Genomic DNA, 26209 nt, shown 5'->3' on the forward strand with positions numbered 1-26209 from the left:
CCTTCATGCTCTGTTAGACCAAAGACCAGAATACACTGAGTGACATTTATGTTCTTTTATTTTCCACTTTAATGTTGCCTTACCCTCTCCGCAATGACATTTCCATGCACTAAGCAGAACAAAGATTTGCACTTGTAAGATCCATTTGATATTTAAGCATATGCTGCTTTTTCACACAGTAATTAAACCGTGGCAGCGAAGACAGAGGAGAATCGCACATACCCGGACAAGCCCGTTCGCAAGGCCTGAGGAATTTTTAACATGTATTTGTAGCCGGTTAGATTTTAGGATTTTAGTCTTAGGGAGATTCAAGCTCTTACCCCACCATGATGATACAACAATATGAAAAAAAAATCTAGATATGTCAGTTTGGATAGCTGATATAAATCTGTAATGGCAGCATATTTGAAAGTAAAATTTGTGATACATAACTAGTATATTTGTGATAAGTTATGACGACATATTTGGAAGAACAATATGTTTACACTTAACATTAGTTAACATTAGTTAGTTAATGCATTAGGTATCATTAAATAGCAATGAATAATACCTTTTTACTCCATTTTTTTATCTTCATTATAACATCTACACAGACTGGACCTACTGTTCAAATGTTTGCTGTCAGTACGTTTTTGATAATGTTTTTAAACAAAGTCTCTTATGCCCACCAAGATAACCTTTATTTGATAAAAAAATATTTTGTGCTAAGTATCAACTAAAAGAAACTTGCACTAACTGATCATAAAATATGTCAGTTCTGTTGTTGTGTCTCAAAATGTACAGTAGTGTTTTTATCTAAGGCACATTTATGAACTTTACTTAAATGTCCTAATTGATCTAGGGCCTAATCCTGGCTAAATCTAATCCCTGTATGTGAAACCAGGCTTTTAAATCCGCAAAACACATTTTAGGCATAATATTAAGTTATTTGCATTGTGCAATAAAGAAATACAAAAAAAAAAAAAGTTAAATTATAATTTTATGCAGTAAGCCTTAAGTGATATGTCAATAAATATGTTATAGATATGAGAGAGAAAAATGATTTAGTTTATTCCTGAGATGTTGCTGAATTTTCAGCATCATTACACCAGTTTTCAGTATCACATCAATCAATTAAATTGGGGTGGGGGGGGGGGTAATATTTTTAATATATTTAGTAGGGCTGCACGATTAATCTGAGACCACTTTTTCCAGTACTCCCCCGATACGAAAATTTTGCCGATACGGAGTACTGATACTGATATTTTTATTGCATTTGTAATTGTTTAAAATATATGGTATATAAACCAAAAGAGTATGTATAATTTTAGCTGTTTAATTTATTAAATAGATTCAATATTTCACATTATCATATTATTAGAGTTGAAATAATTATGAAATCGAAGAAATATTTTGCAATAATTCATCCTGCTTGCATTGCTTCTCAGTGTACTACGGCTCTGTGTAGTAAATGCTGTTCCATCTGAAAGCATGGGAAAATTCCACATTTAATAAAATTTTTACTCCAAACTTCCTTCATAACATCAGTGAAGTGTTTGAAATAAATCCTTTTGTGAGATGATGTTAAGGCACACAACATATTTCATAGTATTCTAAGCAGGGATGAAGGCATTGCATTATAAATATACTTTATTTGAATGAAAATTATAATTATAATAACTCCGTGATAAACCTTTTAATAACCCATATACAGGGCCGGCGTGTGCCTATAGGTGAACTAGGTTTGTTCCCAAAATACTCCTTCCGGTTTGTCACAAGTTTCGGACAGTTTTTTTCGAGTATGGCTCTGTGTGACGTTAGATGGAGCGGAATTTTCTTATATGGGTCTTAAGGCACTTCTGCCGGAAGAGCGCGCGCTCCCGTATAGCGAGGCTGAGCAGAGCACAGACATTTCACTGATCAGAGCGATTCACTGATCAGAGCGAAAGCGTCACGAAAAGTCACAAAAGAAGTGTGTTTTTGGCTGCCAGGGCAAGACAACCCTGCACAGATTACCAAAAAAAAAAAAAAACAGCATTAAGGGACCAGTGGATGGAGTTTATTTTTACAGAGCATCAACGGAGTTGTGCAAGTGTTTTTGTTTGTTCCCTGCATTTCGAAGATGCTTGTTTTAAAAACATGGCCCAGTTTGACGATGGATTTGCGTATCGTTTATTTCTTAAGGATGATGCAATCCCAACGAAAAAGGGTCACGGTCGTGTGTTGTAACCACAGGCAGTGAGTAAAACTGTTTAAAATATCTCTGCCTCCTTGTTAGTGCGTCCCCTCCCATGCCGGAGACCCGGGTTCGAGCCCCGCTCGGAGTGAGTCGTTGCTGCTGCTGCTCTCGTTCAGTTTCAGCCACTGGATCTGATTCTGGATTATAAATAAACAGCTGAATCTGACTGTAAGCCATGGTTTGTTTTGGATGATGGTTTTTCCCTCACGGTAATGTCACAGCTTCCACACACTCTCAACGCAAAAGCCTACTGGCGCTCGTGATTTTTTAGCTCCGCCCACACGTCACGCCTCCAGCCGGCCGTGTTTTTCCAGGAAAAATCGGTACAGACTATCTTTCTCTTATGAATATAATAAAACTAAAGACTTTTTGGAGCTATGAAGGATGCAGTACTACTCTATAGGTACTCAAGATTAACAGGATATTGAGTGAAAACGAGCATTTCACCCCCCCTTTAAGTATACCTAAGAGTGAGTGTGAGGTGGGGGCGGCACGATCGTGCTCTGCCTAGAGCAGCATTTGAGCTTGCACTGGCCCTGCCCATATATTGTCATAATTGTGTGTTTATTATAATCCATAAAAGCAGTTAAATCTTCTGTTTATCCAGCTACCGCTTTAGGTATTTCCTGGGTTTCTTCTTTGAGGCATCTTTGGAGTTTCACCACAAGTGTGCCCTCTGGCCTTCGGATGGAGATTTAATGCTGATGACAGAACCGTGCTTCACTGAAAGATATGCATGACAATCACAGCTTCTGTTGAATCACGATTTCGATTCCATTTTGATTTATCGTGCAGCCCTAATATTTAGCATATTTTTTTAAATATACTAAATTCAATCATAATATAAATACATAATACAATTATTTAAACAATGTTGACATTTAGTCTTTTAGAGAGGCTTAGATGAAAGACATGGATCTGAACCTCTCCTAGACGAAGCCTAGCAACAGCTATGATTTGTGGCGACATATTTGATGTGGCTCAGAAACTGGCCGCAGAATATCGTTGTGCACTCCGATTAAAATCCAGTCAGATACCAAAGACAGACGAGCGCTGTGCTCCTCTTCAGGGCTTATCACTTTCTTATTGCCTCTAAGCCACGGGGAAGAGGAAGTTCTGAATGAAAAATAAGCTGGAACAGAATTTCTTGCAGCATATGTAAACAGCACGCCAAAGAGTATATCCATCTTTCTGCATTAGCTTATTTTATTGGTAAGCATGCATTTAGCTCTACGCAAAACTGCAAACATATCCATACGGATGGGTTTCTCCTCATTATCAAACACAGCAGACTTCCCGCCAAAACCAGAGGAACAAGATAATTAGTCATGCCGGGCTAGGGCCTGGGAAGCAATCTGACACAGGAATATATTGATTTAGGAGGGAGGGTGAAGCAAACAGCCGAAGTTAGGGGTTACTATCAATCTTCTCCTCCAAGTCTATCAGTATATGATGAAGCACGTATGCGTGCTCGCTCACATCCACTCGTTCCAACAGCTCGCCGGACAGCTTGTCAGAAAGAGACAAATGTAAGTGGGAACTAATGTCTCTGTGGACTCTGGAGGGAGTTTACAGCCTCCAAACATTAGGGTTCTGCTTTTTTCGCCAAGTTTAAAGCCATCCCTTGAGCCGCAGACTTTTCGGATGTAGTCAGCTTGCTAAATCGGAGGATGATGAGAGGAACGGTAACAGGAAGAAAAAAAATCCCAGCATTTGAAATGCCGCCTCTGCATTCATAATACAGCGATCAGTCTCAGGTGTGGGTTGTCTTATGGAACACTGCTGCTGATGTATTTAGTGTAAAGAGCGCTGATCTATTTGCCAGGGATTCGAATAGCCCCGCTGTGATTGGTTGTGTGTGTGTGTGTGTTTGCTCTGTCTGTCCTTGTCTCCTTCACACAAACATAAACACTCACAATAGTCCCCACGTCCCCTAAAAGCAGGAATGACTTGAGGATAAGTATATTTACAGCTATGCCTCTCACATGCAATTGCGTTTCCGTGCATCAGCAGGCATGCTGAAGGAGAGATAAACTGTTATGCAGGCAGCTGAATCCTGAGGCTTTGAGCTGAGGATTTTATTGTATCGGTAGTTCAGCGGTTTAATAATCTGTGGAGACCTGCGACAGCGGAACTGGGCAGCTAATTGACGGGCTGTTTGGACAGAGCTGCGGGAACGCGGTCACTTTCACGCTCCCTCAGTCCTGTGTTTCTGTCAGGAAGACGGAAGAAGGAGCGGGGGGAACGCCGAGAAGAGCCAGACGTTGAGCCCGCAGGGGGACCTGATCTCACTCACACAGCACAGAACTCTCAGAGAGAAAGACATCCTACCTCAGGAGAGAAGAGTGCCAGCTCCTCGCTAACACAATGTGGAACACCTGTTACTGCCAAAAGTCCTCACATGTCTCGTATCTCAAGCTGACTCGACACCGCTCCATCTCCAGAACTTTTGGCTGCTTCTGCAGCTACTGTACTCATGCTTCACTTTTGCACAATGCCTGAACAAGATTGTTTTATTTTATTTTTTTATGTTTTAGTATAGTAGACAGATGAAACTGTGGGATGAGGGCATGATGTGAGCTGGATTCAACCCACGTTTCTCACATGATCACCATGGCTCAATGTGTCTGATGCATGAAGGTCTATATTATTAGAAAAAGCTATCTGTTAACATGCAGCAACGACACTTGCTCAGTTGGCATCTAAAAGCAGAGAACTGTGTCTTTTTAAACTCTGAAACATTTAATTACCAACCGTCCTGAACTGTTACATGAAACATGAAGCATTTGACACTTTCAAGAGCCCTCCAAAAATAACTACTGTAATATATATATATATATATATATATATATATATATATATATATATATATATATATATATATATATATATATATATATATATATATATATATATATATATATTAAAAAAATTATGAATTAATGTATATTCATTTTACTAAGAGTCAGTAAGTATTTTTTTTAAAGAAATTAATACTTTTATTCAACAAAGACACATTAAAATTTGAAGAAAAAAATACAGCAAAGATATTTTAATGTTACAAAATAATTCTGTTTCAAATATGAGATTTTGGATTTGGTGTTCATGGTCAAAAATGACCAGCAATTTGAAAATTGCTCATAAATCTCCTAATATGCTAAAGCTAGTATCACTAAAACTTGGTTTCATTCTCAGTTTTGACCACCACAAGTGTAAAAAGGTGGGAAAAAATAATAAAAAAGTACAAAATTTATGGTTAAGCAGCACATTAGTTCAACATTAATATTAATAAATGGTTATTGTGAACCAAATCAGCATATAAGAATGAATTCTGAAGGATCATGTGATACTGAAGATCACAATAAAACAAAAACATTTTAACATATTCAAATACATTTTTTTTTAAGTGTTCAACTATTACTATTTTACTTTATTTTTTATTCAAACCAAAGTCTTATCGACCCCCAAATGCTGAATTCTAGTTGTATTTATATTTACATATCATTTCTACAAAAAAGAAAAAAAAAATTAAATGCATTTTTATTAATTAATAAATTATGAGAATCAGCAAGTACTTTTAAATGATGGTCAATGGAGAAAATGTACTCCATAATGAAGCAGCAATGCTGCAGAATGCAGACAAGACACCTGACATATTGAAAACTCTGCAGTGGCAGGTTTTATTAAAAGCATGTCACCATATCCCAGGAGTAGTTCACTCACATATTCAGTTCTTTTAAATCTATTAAAGCATGTACCTCTCAACATTTCTGTTCCAGACTGACATGAAAAATGCCAACAGTGGCCCTTTAATAATGCCTGTCCTCTCCCTGGGCTTTAAATCATTCTAGGTCAGTGTCACTCAGTTATCCATAGGAATATATGCACAAGGGATGTGTCCTTGCTTAAAACTAAATCGGAAAGTGCATCTGCAAACAGAGCAAGGGGAAGAGCAAACACACACACAGTGGAGCAGCTAAAAGGACCAAAGACCTCCATGAACTTGCTGGACTGAGCAAAACACCCACAATCCCCTTCACCACCAGGAGCTGACAGTTAGGTGGAAAGGAAAATTGAGGCACAGCTATTTATATTCAATTATGTCTAAACATCTTATTATGATATCTATTGTGAGCAATTATCATGAGTCAATAACAGCTGAGTGTTTTAATTATACCCCATGTCGAGGGGAACAGAAAGCAAATAATGCTGCAAATCACACACACACGTACAAACATACAGGCAGAACGTGTTTTTTTACATGATAATGACTTTCCAATGACTTCTATTGTTTTATACTAAACTAATAATATTTTCTTTCCCTCCCAATCCTAAATCTAACTCTCCCAGAAACCTTTTTGCATGTCTATTATTTTACTAAGACAGTATTTAGTTTGATTATTAAGCCCATTTCAGGCTTTACTGTGCTTGCTGGGACATTTGGTTCCCACTGTGTAGAGTGAAATTCCTAATATTCCTAAATTAATTCCAATAATTCAAAATCATGTCAGTATTTTTCTATTTTTAAAAAAAGTACAAAGTATTGTAGCACAGAGGTTGCATAAGTATATTTATTCAGTGACCATATTGCTAACAGTACCATCGATATACTTGAATTTATGACAGTTTGTCACTGAGAAGGTTTGCTCATAGATTTTTAAAAAATGGCAAAAAATTGTCATGTGAATGAACACACACTTGCTGTATTACACTTTAGCAGTATTACAACTGAGATTGCGAAACTCCAGCTGAGTTTTCAGATCATCAACAATTTTTTAAGAGCTGTGCAGAAAATCTCTCTATGTAAGAGAAAAGCTTTATTTGGGAGATTTAAACTCTGGCATCTGGCAACCAACCCCAAGCATGAAAGCTTTTTAATGAAGGATTTGTGTTACCAATGCAAGCTAACAGAAATATAATAGTGTGCCAATATTGTAGATGACTTAATTAATCAAAAGAAGCAGAAGTGGTGATCACGGTGAACATACAATTAATTGTCAAGCCCTACCTTGAAATATTGGTACCCCTTTTAACCTTTGACAATGTCAGTAATTCAAAGACCTATTCGTTTAAAATAAAGATTTCATGAACACTCTAGACTGCTGTTCATACAATTTTAAATGCATGTCCTGCATGTCTTTTGCTATAAGCTTTCTAGGAAGAGGAAATTCTTATAGTCACAAGCAAGACAAAATGCTACATTAAACTGAATGCGGTTATGTAAGTAATTTACATGAGGCAAAATGGAAATGCAATTTTTATTAACACCAGCATAAATCAAAGACCATAAATTAAACATTTGTGCTTAGCAATGAACGAATATGAAATTAATATGCACACCCAATTTGAAAAATTTGCCTTTGATTTTTTTTTGCCCTTTTGTTTGATAATAAAACAGTGTGATGATCTATGATGCAGACATTTGAAAGTACCTCTGTTCTTTTGATATAATGATTATCGTTGCTGTGTTTCTGAACGGGAAGAGCTCTAGGACATTGGGCGTGGGAATGACAAATGAACAGCTCATATTTCGAGTGCAATTGCTGAAACCAAGTAGTGGGGCTAAATGCCAGGGATGTGATTGATCGAAAATATAGCGCTTTCCCTGCTGATGCAGTCATTAAATAAACGCAGCATCTGGAATAGGCTAGACACGAACACGCTGTGTGCTCTTTTCCTCAGGCTAGTGATCCACACGCACCCAGAGGCCAGAAAGCACAGCTAAGGTCATCTCTTACACTTTATGCTAAAAATATCAGCCGGTCTGCTGTTAATACGAAGCTTCCGGGATAGTCGCAATGATCCTGTTTACTCTTACATCTGCAGTCTAGTCACACTGGAGAGGCTAAAGAGACGCTTCTCAAAAATCACTCTTTTTTTTCTGCCCGGGTTGCGCAGCCCGTGGGATGGAGGAAGAGTCTCGTCATGCGTGGAGACAGCAAGATGCCTGTAACTAATCTAACTGACAGCCTCTCAGACACAGATCACAGGCCTGATGGGAGAGAACGGTGGAGCAGGGAACTTTAAGCAGATTAATTCATAAAGAAGTCCTTCTGTGACTGGTGAGAGGCCCATGCTGACATGGGATAGCCCATCCCATCTTCTGAAACAAATACTTATTAAAGGAACTTAAAATTTATGTATGTATATATAAAACTCTGTCGGTAGCACTTTATTTTACAGTCCTGTTTCTCATGTACATACTATGTACTTATTATAGTATTTACAATAACTATGTAATAACTAGGTACTAACCCTGAACCTACCCCTAAACCTAACCCTACCCCATGTAGTTACCTTGAATTACCAGAACTTTCTTAGATAAATACACTGTACGTATACTATAAGTACATGTTAGTACACGTACTGTAAAATAAAGTGCAACCACTCTGTCCTTATTTACTCTCCCTCATGTTGTTCCAAACTTGTATGACTTTCTTTCTGCAGTAATGCACAAATGACACTGATGGAAGTGATGCAAAACCACCATAGAATGATAATAAAGGTAGAACAAACAGTGCATTATGTAACTGCTGCTATGTAACCATAATAAAGATGATTTTTTTTAGCTGAATGCTGTAAATAATTTTCTGTTTCTTGCACATACCAATCGTTTCACTTCATAAGACTGCATTATATCTTATTTTAATTTTGTGATGCCTGTATCCTCTTTTTGACTGTCAAGTGCCAGTAGCCACTTACTTGCATTTTATGAATCACCAAGGACCACGGTTTCAGCTAAAAAAAAAATCTTCTTAACTCATGGTGAGTAATTTAACAGCAAAATGTAATTTCCTCTAAAAGCAGTTAACCACTGCTAATGAAACAGTGCATCACAAGAACCAAATCTTACCTGGTTTGAATGAATCACTTAGACCATATCAACTGATTCAATGTAAATATATCACTTGTGAATCAGATATTATAAGTGTGTGTTAAAGAGAGAAAAGGCAGATTAATTTAATAATAATAATAATAAAACCTTAAATTTTGGTTTTTCATTTGTCAAACACAGCTACAGTAGTTCACAAGTCTTACAGACTACTTTTATGACACTCTCAAGGTGCTTTTGCATTCATTTTGAAGCTCAAAAGCTCTAATCACAATTCAATGTTCTTACACTGAAATACATTTTTCATAAATTCTCAAACTGGGTACCACAGAAGAAAGTAAGTCACACAGGTTTGGAACGACAGGAAGGGAGTAAATGGTCTTTTAATTTCTGATGCAGATAACTTGTGCCTCTTGAATTCGTCTTTGAATTCTTGAACAAACAGCAAGCACAAACAACTGTGAGAAAACACTTCACATTTGGCTGTCACAACTTTTATCGCTTTTCTCAGCTTTGCTTTTATCTTTCTGCAGAAGCATGGCATTTTCCCTGCTGTGTCCAATGGGGAGAGAGACTGTAATGAAGGGGTGAAAGAAAGTAGCAGTGGAAGAGAGAAGCCGAGAGAGTCTGAGACGTCACTTTTAATTTCTTGTATCACATGAATGGTACTTAGGATCAAGTATGTATCTACCTTGAGTATAGCAGAAGACTAAAACTCAACACCACATTAAATGGTCACTCCATGTTATGAAAATGGAGAACGTATCCATCTTGGGAAGGTATGTATGTCCAACACATCCTATTAAGACATGACAAATGTTCTTTGCCATCACCAAAGCCATATTCATTCATCCATCAGTACACATAACTTCAATAAATACGTCATGATGGACACATATAAGACCTTCTGGAGTGGACTTGGTCAGCTTATGAAATTTGTTTATTCATTTTAACCAATTTAGCTAATGCAAAAATCATGTATGATTTCAGACTCTAAATATTTAATTCCAACAGTGACAGGTTTGAATTACAACACTGAGAAAACTTCACTCTTGGCAAAGATGGTATAAAAAGTAAGGGAGAGTTTTTACAAGGCAGTATTGTTGCCGTGCACTCTTTCAGCAGCTGACACTGGTGGCGGTATCAAACAACAGAAAAGTAAATATAAAAATGCACCCTGCTTTTCTCCCTTGAGGAGAACAGCTGAATCCTCTGCTGCTGTCGGTATGTTATGAGAAATCATGAGTACAGAGAAACAGGACCTCTCCTGTGAACACAATGAGGGTAGCGAGCCAGATCTGTGCCCTATTTACAAAGACTATGTCCAAATGAATAGTCACTACAGGGGAAACCAGAGAAGAAAGGGTATCTATCCACCTCACCTCTGACAGAAAGTGTTTCCCTTGTAATGATAAATTTAATTTGTTTGCAACATCTGCAGACTCCACAGTTTCATCAGAAAACAGAACCTTTGCTTCTAAAGTGCAAATAAACTCACTATTCCAGCAGTTCCAGTACAGGATTTTGGACATTTATTGCACTTTACACCTCCAACATGTTCTCGATTCTAATAATAAATGGCTCAACATAGTTTTACCATTAACTTTTTCTCTAAAGTAAACTTCCTGAAGCAAAAGTTGCAAGCCGATAACAGAAACTTTTCTTGAGCTTACCACTGTAAAGTCTTCGGCCGAACAGTTCTGCCCACTGAAGTTGCAGCTCTTCAGCATCTCTTCCAGCTGGTGACCCGTCCGGTTGAAGATGTCCTGCATGTCCGGCGCTGGATACTCCAAATCGGTGGGCTTGTGGCCGTCCTTGTTTTTGGGGGGCAAGCCAGTCAGGTTGGCCAGGTGGTAGATGTCGGCGTCGGTAAGAGCAGAAAAGCGGAAACGGTTGATGTTGCAGATGGTCACTGCGGGGAACACCATCTCTGGGGTGGCCTCCTCGTTCAGCGCCGTGACATGAGGATGCTCCAGGTAGGAGATGGCACACTTTGCCGCCTGGTATATAAAGAGTACCAGGGACACCAGGAACGCGATAGCCCAGAGGGTCTGTCTGACACCCAGCCGGCCAGACACAAAGATATGGTTAATCCCATGGAGTGAGCAGGCATTGGCGAAGCCGGCCAGGTCCTTGGCTGGGGGGCTGCAGCTCTCTTCAATCAGGCTCTCCTTGTCCCCGTCCTGGTTGCCTTTCTGCTTCTCATCCTCCTCTGCAAATTTGATTTTGCAAACAAATTCGATCGGCATTGGGGCAGCCAGGTCTGCGTTTGGGATGCTCGGATAACAGCTTGAAGCCCCAGTATTCACTAAGTCCCGTTGCTCTGACAAACAAGATCTCAACTCCAGAAAGAACGGAAGGGAAAAAAAGCATGCAGAGCGAGAGCGGCCGCTGCTGTCGCGTGCAGTGGAGGGAACTGCTTCTGTCTCTCAGTTCCAGCTCTCCAGTGCTGATGCTCCTGGTGCTGCGCTCGGACTGCTCATCTGAGCACTTGTTCGGCACGCTTAAGAGTCCTGCTTACCAGCTGTGATACACCTAGGAAAACAAGAAACAACAACAACAAAGACATACAAATCTCCTTGCTTTATAGCCACAGAAGAAAATACAGCATGACTCAAGCTAAAAAAAGGCATGGGGGGCTTCTTAATAATTCATGAGGAAGCAACACTGTGATTATTTCCTTTTCACCGACACAAGCAGCAGCAACTCAAACACCCCCCACGCTCTCGTCCTCTCGCTTTCTCTCTCTGTCTCCCGCTCTCTCTCTATCTCTCTCTCACACACACATGCGTATACACTCGCGTCCCCCCTCGCTTGCGCTCTCTCTCACTTAATCCACTTGTTTGAGAAGCTTTCTTACCCCTTGACAACAATAAGTTTCTGTCAAAGGCTGCTTCACTGAACATCCCGGACTAGATGAGAACATCAGGGGGGGCAGTGGATTTTAATGTCGGCCCCCACTCATCCAACCCCAGAAGACATCCTAATTGCGACAATGATGAGCCATGAGGAGTGTGTGTAAACAGCTCACAACTCTGAACGATCAATCTTCAAGTGAAAAAAGAAAAGGGGAAATAGAGAAAGAAAGGATATTGATCGTGCAGAAGCATCAGTCAAAGATTAAGGAAAGCAGTACAATGGTCCTTTCTTATCAGGAATTAATGGTAGCATCACCGGGCTCTGGCACGAATTTAAATTAGTGCCTGTCTCCCAATCTAGGTTCTGATGACACCGAAGACACAGAAATAATGTATTGATTTTGACCATACTTTCACACTTTTTAGCTTCTTTCCTAAGCGAGCACTCTCGTGCTGTTAATAGCCTTTTGCTATTGCCAAACAAAATTATGTAAAATTCATCTCCCTAATGCATAGTTTTCTGCTATAAATGAATTTAGCTTTACAGGTCACATCTCTGTGGAATGAAACATTTGGTGAAAAGCAGTATTTGGAGATTAATCGAAAGGCTTTAAAAATTCAAGACCCAAACAAACTTAGATTGGTTCTTTCACAAACTCTCTTGTACATTTAGTGGAGTATTATTAAGCATAACCGACAAGTTACAGTCAATGTCTAGTATTCCATCTATCCAGTCATGGTAAATAGAATCAATCATTAAATATTGTTAATTTCACATATTGGAGTCTACAAAGCTCATATAGGACACCCTTACTGTGGAAACTTACCTTGCCCCACATTTACCCCTGGGAATGATTGTGAAGGAACTTTAATATCCGTAACTCTGACAAATGCAAATTTATTTTTCTGATTGTAATGAAATTGCTCAGAGTCATCAGTTAATTATAAGAGACTTTATTGGGACAATAAATATATGGGACAATAAAGCATTTCCCTCTGTGGCATGGCCCTGCAGCCATATACAGCATATAATGCATGTTTAGCATGTGCATTAATTAAATGTGTCATTTTCTTTTAACACCAACATCTATGCAATCCAGGGTTGCTGTGAAGCAGTAGAAAGTCTTCTGTTTTTCAGTTTCCATGCCAGGTCAAATGTTCTCAAAAATGTTAATGGGACCTTTTATTTTTAGCTCCAGTAATATTGACAGATGACATTAAAAAAATGTTACTCCTCACTGATAATATTTCAATATTTTTTTAAAAAGTTTATCATATTCTAACATTCCACCTCAAAGGATGCCCGATACACAAACACAGAGGTCTGGGTTAAGCATTGAATATCAAACTGGCACTGGAATCTCACCTGCCTCTGACTTCTGACACAATGGACTTTTTTCTTTTTTTATGTGTACTTATCTATACAACACTTCATACAACAGTCTCTTGATGGTGAGCCTCTAGAGCGTGCTGGAGCCTCTGGGATTCCCTTTCCCCCAGAGCAGCACTGTTCTCCAAAGCCATTCAAACATTATTTATGCATCTATCAACCTCCTAATGCTCAGTCAAAAATGGGATGTTCAAAGCTTCCAAACCCGCTGCATACAGTTCATAACCTAATAAGGTTTTTCAAATTTAAACCTCATGTTTGAGTTAAATTTCTGAATTTGTTGTCTTTAAAAAGTCTTCCCCAGAGGAGACTGTTTTCATTGACATGTTGGAAGCAAAATGGGGCTTCATCATGTTGTTCTGATGGATGCACTGCGGGGGGAGGGAAGACAGGGTGAGGAATTCATTTTAACCTTGTTCCAGTGATATGAGACAGCAACATGCTCAGAGGACACATCTGTCATATGGCATAGGAAAGCTCCTAAACCGAGTTATACTGCATGTGGTACAAAACATGGACATACGCCTGATGTGCCAATGAACAGTGTTTACTTTACAGAAAGATTTGCAGTTATTAAGTTACAACTCTGGAAAACATACAGTACAATTAGTAGGACTTATTATTATTATTTGTTAATATATCACTGAACCAATTAATATTAATTCATAATATGCAGAGAATAAAGCCAAATTCAAGTGTGCATGTCACGCTACTTATATTATAGATTTGTGAATGTTTTCACAGTAAAAGTTGCATGAGCATTTCTATTCTGCATTGGATCTGAAGGCGAGATATTTTCAGATTCTATCAGGTGCAGTAAGTTTGGAAAAGTGTGAGGGGGAGAATACTGTAATTCTCCTGTGAGGGATATTCATTCAGGAAGTGTCAGGAATACCTCCTGAAAACCCCTTCAGTGCTTCCACAGACATCATTTTGGCTAGCACATTTCTGCTATAGATTTGCTTCAATGATGTTTTAGACGAGAGGATATTAGACTCTTTCTCCCATTTACAGAGAAAAAGCAAAATTGGCATAATATGAACATCATGTGAATCATGGTAAATATAAAGAAACAAGTGTCATTGTTAACTAAAAACGTTGGGATAATTTTCATTAATCAAAATCAAGCTACAATAAAACAAAATAAAATTTGTAAATGAACAAATGTTGTTTAAAATTAAGTAGTAAAATGACTAAAACAAAGCGTGTTTACACTCGTAGTTGCATTCTCTTGGTTCTTTTGGTCCAGACCAAAAAAATTGAATTTGATTAATTTTGTCTTAGTTTGCTTCATGCACATTTTTAACAGTGAACCTGACTGGGCAGCTTTTATGATGTATATTTTGCGAATTTAAAGAAAATAAAAACAATACAATGTGCTCATTGTATGGTAATATGGTATTTTCCCCAGCTTATAAAACTCAAAATGCTTATAAAATATGTGTCCTCCTAGGTGAAGAACCGGGAATGCCCGATTATTTTGTCCTTTTAGGGTCACCACTTCAGGTTTTTGGATTCTTTGGTTCGTGTTGTGTATAAGTCAAACCCCACCACAGTTTGTTTGGAAGTCAGTACATTCCAGTCCACTTGTTTTGTGCCCAACAAGGTTCCAAAGGCAACATTCAAGCTTAATATAATAAACTGGATCAAATAATCCTCATTATTAGAGAAATTGCACCAGAGTTCTTTTAAACTGAACCAAACCCATCAAGCCTAAAACTGAAATGTAAAAAAAAAAAAAAAAAAAAAAAAAAATATATATATATATGTATATATATATATATATATATATATATATATATATATATGTGTGTGTGTGTGTGTGTGTATTAAAAAAATATATAAATAAATAAAAAAAATTCTACAAATACATCATATGAATCTCTGATAATATTAATACAATATTTACCATATTCTTTGAGAGGATGACCTTTTGTCTGCAGCCCTGGCGATATGCTGAATGAATTAATGAAGTAACAAATGCATAAATCAAGCAATGTACAAACCAGATGGAATCCTACTTCAGAATGAGAAATCATGTCACAAAGTCACTCAAAAACAATTCTAAAAAAGTCTAGAAATGTCATTTCGGTGAAAGATAGAAAACAACAAGCCAAACAATTTTATATCCTGCACACACCAAAAATATAAAAAAGAAATAAACAAATAAATAACCAGGTCTGGTGCTCCCCAGTCATTAAGCTGAAGACATGGTGAAGTTTATTTCTGGATATGTTAGACTGACGGTTCCATGAGATTTCATCACAGATTAACAGAGCGAAAGGGAAGGAAGAGCACCATATTTCTCATCTAATACACCTTTTCCACAAAAGTGGGGATGGTTCTCATGCTAGAGTTGGTGCTTGGTTGATACCAAACATGATTGTTTGGGCTATGTGGGGCTGTCTCGGAACTGCCTTTTTAACTAAGCACACGAAACACAGGATCAGTAAAAAAAAGGACAAACAATCACCCAAGCCTTTGTGTAGCAGTAACTAAATCTAATGATCATTTTATGTGCAAGCAGACAGACCCTTAATGTAAAAACTTCAAAACTGCATTTTTATTTTATGCTCAGATGCAACTGCTCCTTCCGACTACTTTTGATGTACTGAAGCAGATGTGGGAGATTTGAGAGGTACATCAGTTCACTTCAGGCATGCTCAGATTCTGCTCTAGTACTGTAACCTTGCATGATCTTCTGAGGTTTCAATGCATAATAAGAGCTTTCATTGACAGCCTGAGCCCGTTTTCACATCAAGTATGTGGAAACTCAGTTTGCACCATGTGTTAATGCATTGCCCTGAAGAGCAGAGAGAGCTTCAGTAGACTGACAAACGGACTCGCTCTGCGAACTTCAGAGGAAGGGTCAAGGTTCATTTTTTTTCTCTTGGGACCCTTCTGAACCTAAGAAGAATGTTTTATTGAAGTGTACAGAAACCACTCAATATATCAAAATGTGATTAGTGCTTCTCGTCCAGCAGACGGTCCAGAACAACTCGATTTGGTTCTTTCACGCTTTCTGGCTCGTTTGACTGGTGATGACAAAGAGGTGAAAGGTCATCAGATGGAAAAGCTTGGGGTGGACCTTGAAATATAGCCAAGGATTGTATCATTATCTCACTGGCAGTCATGTAAAGAGGAGTGTAGATGTAATGGCAGCCCTGTTAAGGAAACAGCCTTAAGCTATTCAAAATTCCCAAGATACTTTATGTTGTCCATAACGTATAACACTAAAACTGCTGATATGCAGCAGTTATACATTTAATTTATTGACTACACTCTTGATTCTGGAATACTTGATTATGATTGGACGACTGCAGCATCAAGTGATCACATACTGTACACTACAGGTCAGTGAGATTTTTTGGGTTTTGAGGTCTCTTATGCTGACCAAGGCTGATCAAAATACAGTAAAAAATAGTAATATTGTGAAACGTTATTACAAATAACTTTATTCTATAACTTACATTTATTCCTGTGATGGCAAATGTCTTCGGTGTCACATTATCCTTCAGAAATTATTATAATTGTAAATTATAATTTCCCGATTGGGTGCATAAGAAGCATTTCTTATCATTAACAATGTTGAAAACAGTAATATTTTTGTGGAAACCAAGGTACATTTTTTCCCCCGGATTCATTGAACAAAAAAATAAAATAAAATAAAAATAAACAAATCTTACTGACCCCAAATGACTGTATTTTCTAATATTTCTCATCATTTATGTCTCTCGTATAACACTACACTCTCACTTTCTCTTGTTTCATACAAACGCAATTACAAACTATTGTAGCATAAAAACAAACAAAAAAACCTTAAACTACTGTATTAATATTACTGTATTGTTGCTAGGCTGATTGTTTGTATTGGACTTTTTTACTTAAATCTTTAAGATGACACATAAGGCTTTAGTTAAAACTCAAAGTAATGTTTCTATTTATTTGATAAGTAGCTGTGTAATAAGCAGGATAATGTACAGGCAGCCATACTATCCTTCTCTCAAAATAAACCTCTTTATAACTATGGAACTCCGACTCTTATAAGAACTATCAGTGTCAACTAAAATAATAGCTTTCCCCAATTGTTCATTGTCAGCCTCTGTTAAGTTTTGTTATATTACTGACTGAGCCAAACCTGTCCGAAGTATCCCGTCCAAAAGAATTAATATAACAGACTTCTCTGCTTTGACCTACAATACAGAGTGATCAAATTCTGAGTTCTATTTTCCTCAAGGATACAGCAAGAACAAAGCAAATTTGAGAGTAACCTTTCTTACTCGGCCTTCCAATATAGGAATTATTTTCCCCCCGTTTGTTTCATTTCATTTCACTTTGTCCTTCCAAGACCTCAAATGGGAAAGAAAGGCACTCTCAACTGGAACAAAACCTAAATGTCACTGGCTGATTTTTTTTTTCTTTAATATTTTTGAAAACTCATTCATGCACATATTTTACAACACGGAGCTGCCTGTAAATAATAAATGCATTTCTCTTTTGTAGCACTTCTTAATAAAAAGTCTTTTCCATTCCAGGTTCACTGGAAGTCATTGTAGCCCAGTGTGAACTGAAGTGGTTGTGCCCTGCATCCCTCTGGGAGCAAGGCCAGGGCCCTTTGTTTGTATCCCTTCACTTCACCTCCTGCGGCAATAATATCAATCCTTCTCCAACCAGGCAGGACAGCACAAAGACAACACACAAACAAACAGGTCATGCACCACCAAGAGATATTTTTAAAGCAGAAGCATTTTATTCTGTCAATAATGTATCGACCAAACGACTAAAACAAGTATTTATGCATATGTCCGTATGAAGCCTGCAAAGATGTGAGGATTCTATTTTCCCAAGACATCAAGAGACACAGTGACTAAGAGAAGTACCTTAAACGGCTAATTTCACATCTCTTCCCTGGTTCAATTTCTATCTGTTTGCGTTTGATGTCTTGATGCGATGGTCGGGGAGGGCTCATTATCGGACAGCTGCTGTGTTGCTCTAGTGCTCACTGGCTGTCAATGTCTGGACAGATGGGTTTGCAGACCGCAGCCTGGGAGGAACCGCTGACCATCAGCAGCACAAACAGCCTCCTCCCTCAAATCTCAGAGTGTTAGATTCATTTTCACAAGAAAAAAAAAAAAAAACTTGATATCTATCTATATGTACACATGATTTTTTTATTAATATATATAGAAAGTGGAAGAACTAAAGCATGAAATAAGAAAGAGAGAAAGAAAGAAAGATGCAATTTATGGAAAGGAAAGGAATGTACTGTTAATAGAATGCAATTAGATTTGTACTGATTTGGAAGACACAGTAAATAAAGGATATTAAAAAATTTCCAAAATTTGTTATCTTAGGTGGAAGAATAATTAAGTTGCCTTCCGTTTGGAACATCTACTGCGCTGTAACATCTTAAAATGCCGCCTCCGTTGGCAGCTCAGTGGGTTTTGGAAGAGAGCAATGGAAACGGCTCAGTTTGAGCAATGTCTCAATCGCTGCACAGAGAGCAGCTGCTGACTGTCCTGGTGGAAGAACAGGGTTGATCAGATGGTACTGCCTTGTCCAAAATGCCAGATGCTATAAAGAGCTGTTGAAAAGTATATGGATGTGCAATTTGGATGTAGAGCTTTAGGTAAGAAAAAATCCACAAACTAAGACCCCAGTGTAAAACTTTGTACTGAATTAAATATAAGTATGTGCTACTAGTAAATTGCATGTGCATAATTTAAGGCGTTGTGAATAGATCAATGAATTTCAAACGTGTTTTGACATCACATGCACACATTAGTCTAAGGTATATGTACAGCGGCTACCTTTTGATAACTAAACAAGAAGAGTTTGCACTTTTTAATGATCCTCTGATATCCTCAGTGATTAAAGGACCACATGCCTACAGAACAGTGTCTGGTGGGACTGACCTGCCATGAGATATTACAACTTGAATAAATCATATAATGTTGCTGTATCATCTATGTCCAGATCAATCTCACTAGATCAATAAGTCTGTCTCAATTCATGATATCCTAGAGACAGGAGAACAGGCACCTGGAGCATATTAACATGAGAGAGTGAGTGGTTGACAAGAAGGCCAAATGCACCACTCCATGTTAATTAGATCAAATGAGTTTTCAAAGTTTTATGAAGAAAATAAATCTCCATTGCTCTATAGTCTCCATGTTACAAATGCTATATGTAAGCTTCTTATGGTTATTAATCAATGTGTGACTGTGGATGTGTATATTAATTAATTTGCAAATCATGTTTTATCATTGTGCATTCCAATTAATCTCATTCAAACTGCAGTTATTTTGATTAGGTTGAAAAAAGATAATAAAAAAAACACAACAAAAAAATGATAACATAATACAAAACATGATTTTATGATATCTGTTTTTGCAGATAAACTCTAGGTGGATTGTAAAAAAAGCAATACAGTATATATATATATATATATATATATATATATATATATATATATATATATATATATATATATTTATATATATATGTTTGATTTAATATCAGACATTAGGTCAAATGCGAAATGCTTTTTTAAACACAAACTCACATATAGTTGAAACTGCTTTGGATTTCTAAATAATAGCTCTAAAGGGAACATTCACCCCAAAATTATTTACTCTACCTCATGACGAACATTTGAAGAAGAGATATTGACGTAAGCAGATGTCTCTGTTGATAGTCAATATGATATGAGGCTCATTCTCCTATTAATGTATTAGATTATAATAATAATAAATATTATTATTTTTATTTTTATTAGGCGGCCTATTATAAATCGCCTATCAAACTGCCCAGCTATTTCACTTCTGCACCACATTTCCCACACAAACACACACACGCACACAGCGCTCGCACGCGCAAACGAGAGTAAGAGCTTGTAGTCACTGAAATGAAAGAGACAGAAAATATAGAGTTGGTGTCACACATATAATGGCTGGTACACGACAACGTGCTCTTCTCATTCATGAGAGATTAACTCTTTCTTGACGTTACAAATAAAGTAAAGACAACATAATAACAAAGTGGCAGAGCGAATTCATAGTGGTTCTCACAAAGTCCTTCTCTTAAATACTGATCACTTATAACACTCACTATGTGGTGATGACGTAGAAGGACTATGTGAGAACCATTAAGGATGATAAGGTCGTTTTGCCGCCTTGTTATTTTTTTCATGCACACCACATGTGATGCATGCAAAATACATAGTTTTGGCCGTTACAAAGTCTCCATCCACAAACAGACATACATCGTCTGCAGATAATAGGTATTTCATTGCACTTTAACAAGTAATCTGAATGGCCTATATGTGTGCAATATTTTAAACGAGCCCTCACTAAATGAGTTTGATGCCACAGTTATGTTAGAATGCATCTCATTCTTGTTTCTGTAGCGGTGTAGATCCTGTAACTTTACTCCAAATATATGAACTTACCTGTTTTGAATACTTTATATTTAACGTGTTCGTTTATGTCCAATATTAGTGTTAAATCTACTATTGATTTTCACCGTTGACTGATTTTGAAGAACATTTAGACTGATAACTTCCGTGCGCATAGATTTGTCAGAGGACGCGCGATATGACTGTTTCTTCCGACTATATATGAACTAGCTGTTTTAAATACAGTATTTTTATATGTAACTTTAGTTTATCAGTATGTTTGAAAGTATATTTTTCGAGAGAGTTGAAAAAAAGAGTCTCTCTCTTGCTCCACCCATGCACGATAATATCGTGTATCGTCGATCTCACGGGCTGACGATATGACGATTTGAAAAATGACCATATTGCCCAACACTAGAATGAATACACCTTGAAGTGAATGAAAACAACATAACTGTATCACAAAAGGTCCATACAATTGTGCTCTATATTGCAAGTCTAAAAGAACCACAACAGCTCATATTCATTGGTTCTCCTTTGTACGTTTAGTCACTTTCTTTTGGGTCAGACTTTAAAAAATTGATTCGGTTCACAAAACCACTCTGAATAATTTGTGAATTGAGACTCACCAAGTCAGTGTGGTTGTAACAGCTAACAGCTCACTAGAGTGCAACATGCTCAGTGAACAACTTAAAATTGTATGGCTTCAGAAGACTTGAAATACAGTGCTTGCAAGTAGAGTAGAATTTAATACTTTTATGGGTTTTTTATAATGCCTTTGTGCCCATTTTTGAACATTAAAAGCCCCAGTTCCAATTCATTGTAATTGCATGGAAAATAATGTTTTTTATCCTCAAAAAAGTCATGCAGGTTTGAAAAAACATGGGTGATTAAATTATGACACAATTCTAATTTCTGGGTGACTTAGCCTTTAACTTTTGCCAAAAAAAAAAAAAAAAAAAAAAAAAAAAAACATTGTGTCATCAGCAATGCAAAAAAAAAATAGACCACCCTGATTCTGAATTAACACGTGCCTTCTGGCGGCTGCTTGCTTTAATTAGATGAGTGGACTATATAATACTAGATGACCTTTACCACCATCAGCGCTTTAGCCTCCAGATTGGGACATTTAGTTGTCGCTGTGGACAATTATCTTTCAGGTACTACCTGCTGTGTTGGATAATAGTCCTTAATTAGCACAGGAGCTGGGAATGCAGAAAGAGGTCTCTCCTTGTCTTTCGGACTGCAGCAGGGGATGCAAGAGTGGAGGAGAGTCAATCATGTCCACTCTATTGCCTACTCACTCACCCACCCAGCAGGGAGCTTTCTGCTCAGATCCAGCACTTTCAGCAGGGTGGGAATGATGGTGCATTCAGAGGTGAGTGAGTTACCGGGGGGGAGATGATGGTCCTGAACTTCTAGGGCTGCCCCTGACTCTCCGTCTTTCAGAAACGTACAAAGAAACATTGAATTCACCGCTGGAGTGCGGAAGATTTCTCTGAAACTTCACAGTGGCTTACAAATGCTTGGACCTGAATAGAATTCGAGTACAAGAAACGACAGGGGTGAACCATCCAAAAAACAGCAGGGACTGTAACCCCACGTATACCGCGATCTAGCGTCGAGACTGGGTTTCATTCTCACTTTTCAAACAGACATTAAAGAGCATTTTACGTAATTGCATATCGCTTTATTTCCAGCCTGCGTGTTTATATCCGCGCTGCATTTTTTAAAAAGCTTTCATGGCTCCTCCAGGCGTGCTGTGAATGCACCAGGCGGTGAACCCCTGATGAACAGATCAGTAGGCCTGGCTCTCGGATGGAGCAACAAACATGATCATTCATCTATCAAACACACTTGGGATGACATCTGTCACCAGGCCTCTTTTTTATTCCCCTTTCCTTTCCATTTCATTTACAGCACCAGCCTTATTGATCTAAAAGCACAAAGCAAAAGAAAATGTAGAGCATGACAGTCCAAAATACACGCTAATACGAATGTCACATACCAATGGCTATTTCTTCCACAATCCCAAAGCAAAGTGGATGACATGGCCATCACAAAAAGATGGCCTACAGTATCGACTATCCGAAATACTGTAAGGCTCAGAGACACCCTCAGACGCAGAGCCCTGAATGTCACACGCACAACACTGAATAATTCCTGCCACTCATCAATTATCCGGAAGCCGTGCTGAATGTACAAAAGCCCTTTAATTACATTTAATCTTCGGTCTGCATGCGAAACAGGAGGTTAACATAATATCACTGAGCCATCTTCATGGTTCAATAGTGCTAAATGACTCAACTAATGAAAGTCAGTCTGCTTCACTAACACCTTCTGACTGGTCATTTTTCCCTTTTTTTGTGAAACAAGGCATTCTTGAAAAACCAATTTTCTCTTGGCCCCCTTTCTTTTTTTTCATGGCTGTTCACTTGTCATGTCTCATGCTTGGGAGATTATTATTTTTGTGCAGTTTTGCTAGTTCTCTCCAAATCTATCACTTACAGCAGGTACAATAGCCGAATTTAATAAATCCCTTCTGCATGGACTCCCTCCTGTGCAGTGGGCTTGAAAAACGGAAGCAAACGCTCGGGCTGAAAGAGTGTTCTTGGATTTAAATGTGATGTGGGAATTCAGCAGTCTTAAGTGGTTCGTATATGGTGGTGTGGGGGGGGGGGCACTGACGTCTTTAAACCATTCACATTTCGCTTTGTGCCATGTCATGTTTAGGGGTGTGTAATGTTCCCACAATAAGAGAACATTGTTTAAAACTTGGAGATATTTTAAAGGGTCTATGCACCAATGTTACATTTTTCACATACTTTTGAAAATCCGGCGTTTAGTTAATTCTGATAAGCACACATTGTCACAATTGTAAACGCTTTGGATTTGTTCTTTCATGACGGGTTTTGGCATCACGGCATCTTTGTTTCAAAGCGGAATCTTAAAGAACGTGACACACATGTCATCCTGAAAACCTTTATCATTAAACCCATCTACTATAAACTTCAAAACTCTGTAAGTTTTTCTAATATTTAGTGTGCCATATGCATCAGACATTCAGCCTGCGGTCCTTGGGCGTGGCGTCTGAGGCTGAGACAACTATAAATATAACATTAAAAACCTACATTTACACATACATGTACAAAAAAGCCCTTATGACAAAATTCACCCCCAAAAATGAATTCACTCACCTTTATGTCATTGCAAACTTGTATGACTTGTATGAACATAAAAGAAGATATTCTGAAGAACATTGGGGTCTGAACAATGTTGGAACCCATTTATTTTTCAAATAAAAAAATATTTTCAAAAACAATTGTACGTGTTCATACAGGTTTGGAACAAACTAAATTATGATGTTAATTTTCATGTGCTATCCCTTTAAAAACCTTGCACAGAAAGATGGTTCTTGATCATTTTTATGATTTCTGTCAAATCAATGGTATTGATTATTTAAAAAAATTCAAATATTGTGTTCTATAAACCGGCAAAAAAAAAAAACTTTACATGTAGACCAAAACAGAATAGCATCTCCTGTATGTGCCTCTGCCCCACAATATCAAGATTTTCTTACAGACTTTCATCTTGTCAAGACAATGAACAAGAAAATATGTCCCTCCACTAACCAGACACCCTACCTCCCGAGGTCACAGAAGAGAATGGTGCACTGAGTTGTTAACAAAACACTCCAAAAACAGTCCTGACACTCTCTGGGGAGGCTGACAGCCAGTTTGCAATGAGACTTCAGAGACAGTAGCATTTAAAAAGCAAGTCAGGAGCATTTTAGCAAGGCTGGCTTCAACATTACACCAATTTATTTTTTTTCCCTCCACTGAAAGACTGCATTCATTTTTGCTCTGTTTTGCAGGATGGAAACACTGTAATTGTGGATTATTTTACCAATCACTCTCTTTGATGGCTTCATGAAAACAACCCACTCTCTCACCTCCCACTCAACTGAAACACTTTCAGGCCTTTGAGAATTTAAAAAAATGCTTGAAGAAGTATAGTTTGAAAAAATGACTAATGTACTTCGATATTAATTGAGAGAGTGCTTTTCCCTTTTCTTCCATACTGATTACCGTCTTGGTTCAAAAGCCCAAATGATATTTAAAGTTCATTTCTTCTGGTGAAACCTGAATGCACTCCACATCTTACAGTCTCCTAATTTCTGAAGTATAGTGAGAAGTGATCTGACCAGTGTTTTTACTTATTACTTTATCGCTATTCAGCAATAAACTGGACTCAAGCAATATTTCTATATTTCAATATATCAAGCCAACGGGTTTTCATCCCTTACTGACAACTTCTTGACAATCTTCTACATGCATAGATACTTTTGAGACTGTTTTCTTTTACCCATTTGAAATTAAAAGCATAGAATATTTTGACATACCAGTTGATTTGGATGACATATTTGATGCCAAAGGAATCTATTTTTTTGTCATCCAAATCAATTGGAGTGTCAAAATCTTCTATGCTTTTAGTTTCTGTGCTGTTAACAAGCGCCTGTTTTGGCCTTCCTCTATCAGAACATATTGACAGAACATGAAAGATAAATGTGGTTCCCGGTTTTACCTAGAGCATAAACCTTGCCCATAATTCAGAGCCTATTGCTTACAGCCAATTGCATGAGTGGAGAGAATACTAATTTCTCTTAGTACCGCAGTAAAGCTTTGATGTTTGTGCTGTCCTTGTGCTTAGAGTGTCTGTGTGCGCTAGACCTTTGCTGGAAACCACAGGATACACACATGAAAGTAACAAATTAACAAATATAAACGATAAGGTCTTTTAAAAGAAAGAACGTCATCACTTTCTCCCTCATTGGTCAAGGCTGGGTGTTCACAGTGTTAATTGCTCATAGTTTGTAATCAGCTAAAATGTTTTTGAATGAAATAAGGATGAGTAGATTTAGTTTAGATCCAGTTATAATATTAAAAATAAAAACACATTTTATAGGTGCCTTGAATGACACACAAGGACACTTTACAAGCATAATAAATACAGGTGCATCTCAATAAATTTTAATGTTGTGGAAAAGTTCATTTATTTTAGTAATTCAACTCAAATTGTGAAACTCTTGTATTAAATCAATTCAATGCACACAGACTGAAGTAGTTTAATTTCAACCTCTCCAGTTTCAGAAATAACATCATCCACACATGTCAGTTTTCAGAAAAGTGTTAATTTACACATACCCATGTATATATGCCATCAAGGGCATGCCAAACCTGTAGGTGATGGTGTAACCAGAAGCGCAAGCCCACGTAAGCCAATCAGAATCCCGAAATTCACATGTAAACAGGTCGCACTTTTTACGTATGTGCGAGCTCTGGTGCATACTGTGACGTTGGCTGCCTAAACACCCGTTTTTCTCAGTTTGCATACAAATTTCTGAGTTTTTAGAAATAATCGGTTTCAGAGGCGAATTTTTCATTTGCGTGTAAATGAAGGGCGCAAACGAAGGGAAACGTCTCCGTTTTTCTAAATAACCATGTACATGTAAAAG

At 37.6% G+C, this 26209-nt stretch overlaps 1 protein-coding gene across 1 annotated transcript in view; it reads right to left on the reverse strand.

The window, feature by feature from the left end:
• asic4a (acid-sensing (proton-gated) ion channel family member 4a) overlaps positions 1-11851 on the reverse strand; it is an 82600-nt gene extending 70749 nt beyond the window's left edge. The window contains exon 1 of the mRNA XM_026272048.1: positions 10724-11851. Within this exon, the coding sequence (XP_026127833.1) occupies positions 10724-11299 (576 nt within the window). The 5' untranslated portion in view covers positions 11300-11851. The remainder of the gene's footprint in view (positions 1-10723) is intronic.
• Between the last annotated feature and the right edge of the window lie 14358 nt (positions 11852-26209).

Source organism: Carassius auratus, chromosome 9 (assembly GCF_003368295.1).
Source record: "Carassius auratus strain Wakin chromosome 9, ASM336829v1, whole genome shotgun sequence".
Classification (NCBI taxonomy): Eukaryota; Metazoa; Chordata; class Actinopteri; order Cypriniformes; family Cyprinidae; genus Carassius; species Carassius auratus.